This window comes from Varroa jacobsoni, unplaced genomic scaffold (genome assembly GCF_002532875.2).
Source record: "Varroa jacobsoni isolate VJ856 unplaced genomic scaffold, vjacob_1.0 scaffold_163, whole genome shotgun sequence".
NCBI classification, from domain to species: domain Eukaryota; kingdom Metazoa; phylum Arthropoda; class Arachnida; order Mesostigmata; family Varroidae; genus Varroa; species Varroa jacobsoni.
Window position 1 is genome coordinate 64,298 of NW_019213065.1, and position 9,848 is coordinate 74,145.

Below are 9,848 nucleotides of genomic sequence, written 5' to 3' on the forward strand. Positions count from 1 at the left end.
ACAATTACGTTTGTATTACGGACAAAGGTTGCTCTCCGGGAGTAGCCTATGCTGAAAGGATGTATTGAGATAGCATCATCCGTGAAGATTTAAGGTTGTTCTGGATATTTCAAGATATTTTTACTTGATATTTGCAATAAGTGCCATAAAACTTGAAACAAAGTTAGACTCGTTTACATATATAAGTGTGTGTGTTTGTGGGTGTAAAGCAGTATTCATACTTTGCGGGTAACGAGCGCCCACCGTGTGAGCTTATTTTTTTTTCTAAAAGAGCAAGGGTCTATTGAATCATCTATTTAATTAACATGATTTGTGAGTAGGGTTGACTGTTGTTTATATGACACTCAACATGTTACGCATTAATACGCGTTACAGAAGAATGACGAAGTACCTTAATAAAAATGCACGATTTAGTTATACATTACCTGTGACAACGTCACCTGAATACGACGTAACACACCTTAGGTACACAATGACAGTCCTAAAGCAACTGATCTGACTCAATCCCAGTTACTAGCGTAATTTTACTGTACCAATATATTTGGTAATAATTTAATGGGAAGAAACGTGGAGCAAGTCACTCAAAGACCTTTGGGTTTACACTACTTCAGATTGCTAATATTATTTGTGACCACTAAAATGTATCCTGTCTAGAGCCCAACTAGTGAGCTATTTCTTGGATGACCCTCACTTTTTGTACGTCTGAGGCGTCTGGTAGATTAGTTCCTTTAGGATAGCTAGTCGTATCGAATAATGCTACGGTAATTCTTCATTTCCATATAGTACAAATCATATATGACCTTATTCTACGTCTCTATGCATCTGTTTCATGACTCTTAATTATTATTATTATAATGTAATTACAAAATAGCCGCTGTCAGATTGGCTTGTTATCCTTCCATTAGTTCTAGCCAACCAGGGACAATGGCACTTTCGCTGGTAAATCTAGCAGACTACGTTCATTTCATATTATGTGATAACAATAGTTTTTTACATTGTTTTTCATTTTCTCAAGATTGACACATGTTGCATCCGCTGACAATATTCTTGGTAGATATAAAGACGCCATATACTGAAGCAGCGGTTCCATGTCGTAGGCTATATCGCCTGTTTATTTAAGGACATCAAAACCTGTCCTTGAATGTACGAGCACTCGTCGTAATGAATGCTGTGAGTTGTGAGTCATAGGTACACACTCTATTACTTATTTCTAATCGTAGGCATAGGATTGGATTAGGTACGGTGTGTGTGGTGGACAATCACTCTTCTGGTTCTTTAGGGTATATATATATATATATATATATATATATATAACTTATAAAAGTTGTATATAAAAAAACTTATAACAGCTTAAATGGTCAATTTTATCTAAAGCTAATAAAACATGCTCTTTTTGTTTCCTGAAAGAGCGCCATAACTCTCCCATTTCCTGAGCAATTGCGGGCACAGTTCCTCCAAACGAGAGTAAGTTTCATCTTCAATTCTGCCAAGCAAAGAGATTCAAATTGCGTTAATATCAACACATACATGATACACAAAAGTTAAGAACTCATCGTTTCGAGTCAGTATAGTGATTGAGTATTAATAATCCTAATTTTTTGAGTTGTCATACTTATAATGATTGGTCAATTAGCACAGTGGGGATAACGTTTGTTTTTAAGTTTTTCATTTTATACAATTTACTTTAAAACTTATTTTTGCATAGAATTTAGCATAGAGTTGCTTAAATCCATAATAAGGACACTTACGTTTGTGACATTTGTGGCGTCATATGTGTTTCCCAGTCATTGATAGTTCCCTTACGGAGAAAGTTCTCTCCATAAAAAAGACTGTTTTCGTAGAGTTTTCTCATGTTGCGGAAAGACGAAAGTCTTATTACCTACACGATGTCGAAAATTGATGCATTAAACACGAGACAAAGATAACGGTATTCTATATTTTGCCAGGAACTATTTCTTCTGTAAATGTTATTTCGTTATAAACTTGTGCTTTTGTAACTTTTGTGGTAGAACGACTCTAATACCATAGCTAGTACGATTGCAGAATGGAAAAAACGGCGGTTTTGGCCATCTGATATTGATCTGACGGTGATAAGATTTCGAAATATCAAACTGCTTGTATACTATACGTACCGTTTGTAATCTTTCGCCGCTTTGCAACTTTTGGCCCCATTCACCACCGATGAAGTTGCCTATATTGCCGAGCTCTCGCGCAATGTTTTTTTTCATGTCTTCGTACGTGACCATGAGCACGTTATCGGCTGTAACGTGGGGATACCACGACTCGATATGGTCCCAGTAGTTTCCAAACTCACATTTGCCGTCCATAAAATACCTGCAATTGAGTCAATGAAAATTTAGGTCCATGGACTTCGCTTAAGTACTAAATTAAGCATTAATTTAATATGTAATTATAATGGATTGCATTAATTACAAAGGACCGTTCATTAGCAATTTTATAATTTGTGGCGGAACGATTTTACTTAGATCTTACTTTTTTTTTTTGTCTATGTTACCCTAGCATGCACCATACGTCACTGGCAATAATTTTTAACAAACTCGATCTTCAGTGTACTAAAATCTTTCATTAAGTAACTAGCAGCAGTCATTAAAGTTTGGCAATCGTTTCAAAAATGCGCGCGAAGTAACGCGTGTGCTGTTCCGCATAAGACCAATTATCGTCTGTTCTGTTGTTTTCTCTCTGTAAATAATCGTCTTTGGTGTATTGTGTCGTTTTGTTCTATTCTGTTCAAACAAACATATTGCCAGGCACAAAAATTCGTGACTTTCTAAAATGCTTTCTAAAGTAAATATAAAGTGTGCCACCTAGAGAAGATCCATTTTTTTTTTCGTGAAAATTACAATTATGCGACACTCAACAAACGAGCTGATTGCGCTTAAAAACGTGTGCACACTCTGTGATCCCTATGTGCAACGCTTATTTTGCATATAATGAAAAATAATCGATAAAAACGAGCATTTACAGCGCTCTAATAAACTCAGCTGATGGTTTATCCGTTGCGTAGCTACTTTGGCATTATACACCGACGATTTGTCAACTTTGCTTTGAGAAAACACTTCCAGGAAGATACCACAACTCCGCTAACTGTTACTTCTCTGCTAGAAATATCTCGTTTCCAAGTCAACGCCCGTTATTAGTGCAGAGTTATTCTTTAGCCATATAAGCAGCTGTTTAATCAGGCTAGAATCATTCCGCGAGACAGCTTTCACTCAGAAAAGATGCAATATAAAAAATAAGACCTTATAAGAACAATCAAAATGCGAACCTTTGCAAGATTGCCATGTTTAAAAAGGATGAGCGAAACAGCACGTAGCCTACACATACTCGCGATGGATAGGCCTCGTACCAAAGCAGAGCTTAAATCGACATTGAATATAGTCCGTTGAATATAACCTATTCAGTCTCTGAGCCTAGGTTGTGGCTACGTTTTAGCCAGGCGTCTTAGTCCTAACTAGCTCCGACAAGTTTGCTTCAAGCAGGTGTCGATCTAGTAGTTGCACGTAGCAAGGCTTATTATTGGTCTGTACACGTGCTGTGAACTTACTCGAAGAACTCCTCAAAAGTGCAGTCGCTGAAGTGTTCTACCGTCTTGAGTGACTGGTAAAAAAAGGATACGCAGCAGTCTTTAGGATTTCGGACGCAGTAGATGTATTTGGCGTTGCCAGCGTATGGCGCATGCTCGAAACGCATGTGGAGTTTAATTGCGCCCGGACGACGCATTGTTTCGATTCGAACACTGCCCGAATGCTCGAGAAATGGACAATTTGCATACCTGTAATCACAATCGTATCGTAATGGCATAACATACTGCTCGTGGCAATATACAAACTGCAGGTCGTAGTAATTAGTTAAGAATTGGCTCAGATGCTGGTAAGCCAAACTCTGTATGAACGAGATTGCCTGACGATAACAGATCATACATTTATACATCCTTCGTTAGCGCACCGGGCTAACGCAAGGATCTAATTTTACGGTGTTGTGCTGGCTCAGCATTGGCAAATACAGCTTCCGTGCAATATATATATATATAGGTTGTAACGTATATAATTCTGTTTTCTTTTGAAATGCTTGTTATCGCATTTGCTGCCCGCTGTTGGCCTACTTGTACCTGCAGTATTTGAGAGTGACCATTTCCCTCTGTGAACTCGTTACATTTTCTTGGGCAGTAAGGAGGGGCTTTTGTCGAGTGCGGGTTCCGAAGATGGATGTTCCTGGTAAAGAAGACTTTATTCTAAACGACTATTCTATTTCAACTTCAGCTCAAATCTAAAGCTGCTGGAGCAGCAGAACAGCGAGGACTCTATAACTCAAAGGATTATTCGAAGGGGTTTGCGAAGTTCCAAGAGTGGATTTTGAACCCTGATGGTATACCTCCAGTCCAGCCGGTCATCCGAGGTCGATGAGGAACTTGGATGCCAAACAGCTCGTTTACTGGCTAAGAAAATAGGGATACGAGGGTATTACTAAGCATCCTGATGTACAAATTCTATTAGGTGTGCTATCGACGGGATCAAGCATTTTTGTCATTGACCCCCACAATGAGCAGTCGGCCCGGCACTGGACAACACACAACCCCTGACGACAGGTCCCTACACAGACTTGTTACGGGCGACGAGAGGTAGTGATTCCGTGTCGAGGTGCAGTAGAGGTATCTCTAAGTTCAAAGTTGAGTCACTTAAAAGGACCATGATTTGCCTTTAGTCGGGCTAGAGGGACCTTATCTACAAGCGAATGTTTGAAAAGAACAAGATGATCAACAGTGAGTTTTACGTAGTCCGAAAGCATCAAACGAATGAGGCTATTAGTCCATACGCTATTAAGCCAGACGCTTTATTAGATTTATTTGTAACGTCGTTAAATCAGTTCGGTCGAGACTTGCAGAAATACAACTAACGGCATTGTCCTTTATATTTACTTGACATCCATAAGGCATGTTGGTCATTGAGAGGACTGTATACGCGGTATCAGCAAAAGTATCTATGCTATTACCTTGCGCCTTAGATTCAAGAATAATTCAGCTAAGTTTACCCGAAAACTTAAGGCTATTCGTCCTGCCTGACCCAATCACTATTTCATAGCGATGCAGCGACAACGAAACGATACACGCGTGGCACTGGTCGGCGTTAATATATTGTATCGTACAAGTTAGGGGGTTAAGGTCGAAACCTGTGTTACTGCATACTGACTCGACGCTAACATCAAATTGATTTGCCATCATGTGACCCATGAAAGCGAACCCGAGTGTAATATGGTCCACAGTAACCTTACATTAAAGTAACAGATGTTAGAGATAAAGAAAATGCAGATGCTTACTTTTAAACCCGCCTCGCCGGAGAATATTTTTGCTACATCTAAAATAAGCCATAGGGCAATCGGTGGCCGTAGCACTTGAGCTGGCGCTTGGTCTTTTTTGTGTCTAGCCTTGCTAAACACTTTTGTTCATCTGACCAATCTCAAGTACACTATAATATACCTTTTTTTTTTTTATTTATTCTCTCTGTAATAGATTTCGAATGATTATTTCGACCTTTGGAGTTTGAAATCTAAAGTTTTACAGAAATACTGCTACATTTGTATCATCTGCCCAGATGTGTTTCAAGTAGCAGAAATACGAAACACAGATTCTGTGGTCTTGTACGAACAATCTTCACCTAGAAACGCTTGTCACGACCCCCCTGCATAAACAGATTTGTCAAATCCGCTGACCTGCTGTAACAGACTTGTACCTGAATAGCAAAAAAATTCAAAAGTATCAGTTATGCGCGTAAGTAATAGATCATCTAGACTTGGGAGTTATTTAACGTCAATGCGTGCTGTTTTGAATAATGTTTGTAACACTACCAGAACGCTGCCCGATTGTTCACATTAACTTAAAGTCATGCTCATTGTATGTACCAGCTCTGTCGTAGGACAACGTAGGACAAAAATATTCTTTTCTATTATTTTTAATAATGTACATATGCATATTTGCAATTGAAAACACACAGGCCGGGAGCCGGGCCTGGAATTGATATATGTATTTGTTCATAATAACTATACTCATCAACACAATTATTCCTAGTATATTTAGAACGCATCTGCGTTATTCTAACAGGAATACAATTTGCCATACAGTCAAATTACAATTGTACTGTCTTATCATATCACATATAGGTGCAAAACGTAAGGCCTAAAGTGAATAGGCCTTACGTTTTGCACCTATGAGTACGATAGGTATGCTCATACGAAATAGAGAAACAATGGAGTGTCATAGATGATTTGAGTAAGTCGCTAACGTCAGGTATAGTAATGAAACAGGTCATCAAAAAGAATTGATGAGCGTTATCGGTTTGCGATAAGCGCTCGGGAAATGATGATAATATTGTCACCTTTAAAATCTATTTATAATTAGAATTTTCTTATAAATATGTTTTCGTATATTTATGTACGCGAGCTTGCGCCAAGCGGCACGTATTCAGCCGTCAAGGCGTTATCGAAACGCAAAATGCTGCGACCCTTCGCGCCGGTAGACTATACTGTTAATTTCAATCAGTAATATTGGGTGCGAAGCACGATCGATTATATACTCTTTCGAAAAAGTATATGATACACTGAACGTGTAGGCAAAAAAATAGTTTTTATATACATGTAACTCCATTGTCCTCATTTGACACCATATGACGAATGTTTGTTCGCTAGCAGCAGACAAATCTAAACGAGATGATTTAAATACCTTTCGCTGATGTCCTTTATGTGACGTCCGTTGAAAAGGACAAACATGATTTGTTGTAGCCACGTAGTTCCACTTTTAGGATAGGTAACTATAAATATGTCATCTGCAATGACAGAAACTACCATGAAGAAGATGATTGTGCTTGTTTTTTTTTACCTAACCCATCCTGACCTGATAATACACGTGCCCTAATTCTACTATCGCTGGTGTGTTGAACGCCATAACTGTTCTTTACAGCCATCTCCAGGTTAATCTGCTATATTCTAAATAGAATGAGACCGCATGCAAAGAAGATCATTTGTTAAAAATGTTTCAGTTGTTTGCCTACGGGCGATAATTACATCTTGATGTAATTATCGCCCCGTAAACATCTTGACTTTTCTTTTTTATCAATTTATCCAATTTTGACTCGTAATTTGTTTGTCATGAAGCTGTCTTTCTTATTTCCTCAACTCTATATATTGTATATGAAATGAAGCAATATCGTTGGCAACGTAGCGATATTACGAAGTTCTGTAATGCTTTATGAAATGAGAATTTAATAGCTGGCATGAAATAAATGAATCAAGTTGGCGAACCTTCACCGAGTGGCCTGACAGATTGCCTCAAACAGAGGAGAACAGCCAAACAGAGAGTTGAAATAATTTTATCTGACTTTAAGATTTACATAATCCACCGAAGCTTATTAATATTCGCAACTCAGACGACATGATGCTACTTTAACGTGTTGTAACTCAGTGCTTTTAAAACGGCGCCAAATTTGAGAAATATGCCAAAGTTTTTGAACATTCAAAGCAAGGCTTGTAGGCCGACCGAAACAAAGATGGCATTAGTACAGCATCTACCAGAATATTTTTGGCTATGTTTTATGACAGAGCCATGACATGATTTATGACAAACGTGAGACTCGACGTTTACACGCAATACCGAAGCATCCGCACGTGTTTGACTACTTAACTTAATGACAATATCTGTGTTTATTAAGTTAAAATATTCAAAAACATTTGCTTCTTTTACAGGCAAAATAGCTCGGACTCGTACAGCGAACTAAAATGTTTATCATTGTATGGCTAATTAAAGCCTATTAGAAGCATCTGTACTGACTGTAATGACTCAAATCCTAGGTCTCACAAACCTGTTATCACCTTAGCCTGTTTAATTGGCTAACTCAGCTCGAGTTAGGTGCGATATTACATAAGTTGAGAACTTAATCTTAATATAGTGCTAGATCAAAATAAGGCAAAATGATTGACAATAGCGTTACGAATAAATTTTACCACAGGTTCAGTCGTAATAGTTAATATTCTCCACAGGAAGATGCGTATTTTCTAGTGGAAGAACTTCATTCGCACCCCGCCGTGCGTTGTAAACAACTACGGACCGTATCACTTATTACTCTATGATTGTCTAATCTATAAACTTCAAGCAAATTATGGCGCAGTGTTTTTCGGCGCTACATCGTCGCTACATTTCACAAGCCAATATTAGCGAGAAACACCGATCTTCATAAAACTACAATGAAAAGCTGGCTAGTTTCATTATCTAATCAGTTTGTTGTAAATGGCCGTATATTTATGGTAACATTTAACTCTAACTCACCGTCTCTTGGTATGTAGGCGCGGGTTTCTCTCCAAAATTTGATAGGGAAGTTATTGGCGGTCATTGGCACTCCATCATATGTGGCAAGTTTCGGTCTCTCATAGAGAAGCTCCACCTCATCGCCAAGTTTGTCTAGGATTTTCATGTTCTGATAAACAGGATCAACAGTTTCTGCAGCTTCTTGTCTCACAATACACGAAGCACGTTTCACAACAGCTAAGAAAACAAAGAAAACACATCTTAAAGCCCAAATTTAACAGTTTGGGTTTTATAAATGCCAGCCTGGCACTTAAAGGGACATCCACTTCATTTTTGCCGGAGCCATTGAGGCTTCATAGGATTTCACAGTTATTAGGTGTCAAAATAGACCTCACTAAGGGTGTTTCACTGTCTAGGCTCATAAGTATGCAAGATCTCCATCGTTAAACGAACACTTCATTAGAACATTTAACTTAGTTGGAGTGCGTATCTATTTGTGTGCTTACTTTATACTTGCGGATATGGCTCGTAGCGTTCACCATTCTTTCCTGTCAGTCCGTGTCACGATCAGCAACTACCTCCAAATAACCAATGGTACATACATAAAAATCAGGTATTGTTGATATCCGTACTCTATCTAGTTTGCATGCAAATACTGGCCTTTTAGAGTTCTTGATTTTATCTCTCGACAGTGACGAGTTATTCGGCGAAAAGACTAACGAAGGCGAGAAAAGGTTTCACCTATCAATATTGCAGGTTGTACGTGACATCAGTCACTGTTTTTGTTATTGATACTATTTACTGCTGCCGCGCTGTCCTGCCTCGCGGAGAAACAGTATGATTCTGTGAATAAACTGTGACTCTCTGTTTTAAGGTTCTCGGATGACCCCTCTGCAACCCTCTTTCTCCATTGCTTTTCAAATTGCTTCGTCCCTCGCTCAACTAAAGGCCAAACTGTAGTAGTGCTACATCAACCAACAATCTTTGGCTTACGATCTACGGAAAATATCCAACAGCTGACAATGTCGAGTTGGCTATACTATGGTCTCGTTGTGGTAACGGTAATCTTTCCTGACACAGATACGCAAGCACAATCGCCTACGGAGCGCGGTAGTGGCTCGACCCATTTTCGTCTGTCGGTGTCCTCTCTGGAGTTGATGATTGTGGTGATGACCGTAACTGCGATGACGATTCCGCTGCCCTCGCCAGCTCAGTGATCGCACTCAATCCTATAAATGACAGCGCTTAAAGTGCTCAATGGGACCCACGTCTGAGCATGGGCCAATACGAGATCACCTCGTGATGAGTCTGTCAATACGTGCCAATAAACTGAAGCTTTAAACGTTTTTGTTTTTTTGTGCCCGACACTGACTGAAGCTTACTTCAGGCGATTAGTTTCCAGTACGGAATGAAGTATGCGCTCGATGTGAACAAAGGACATCACGAGTCTTTACGTTAAACACGTGAACATGCTACCTTTTCAGGTTATCATGGAAACATACACAAATCCACACAAACTCTAGCTAGCTTAGTATAT

At 39.0% G+C, this 9,848-nt stretch overlaps 1 protein-coding gene and 1 long non-coding RNA gene across 9 annotated transcripts in view; one reads left to right on the forward strand and one right to left on the reverse strand.

Annotated features, from left to right (window-relative positions):
- LOC111270636 (uncharacterized) overlaps positions 1-9,848 on the forward strand; it is a 77,250-nt gene that overhangs the window by 14,665 nt on the left and 52,737 nt on the right. The window contains exon 3 of one of the 8 annotated variants that reach the window (XR_015315010.1): positions 9,186-9,298. The exons of the other annotated variants lie outside the window; for them this stretch is intronic. This is a non-coding gene — a long non-coding RNA (uncharacterized LOC111270636). Of the gene's footprint in view, positions 1-9,185; positions 9,299-9,848 lie in introns of those variants that run through there. 8 annotated transcript variants of the gene reach the window in all.
- LOC111270623 (amine sulfotransferase) lies at positions 393-9,147 on the reverse strand. Its single transcript, XM_022850949.2, has 8 exons — positions 9,053-9,147; positions 8,818-8,885; positions 8,333-8,548; positions 6,734-6,836; positions 3,566-3,793; positions 2,133-2,334; positions 1,749-1,879; positions 393-1,483 (listed from the first exon to the last, which is right to left on the reverse strand). Exons 3-8 carry the CDS (start codon positions 8,475-8,477, stop codon positions 1,375-1,377), a joined length of 918 nt encoding a protein of 305 aa, XP_022706684.1. The 5' UTR covers positions 8,478-8,548; positions 8,818-8,885; positions 9,053-9,147; the 3' UTR covers positions 393-1,374.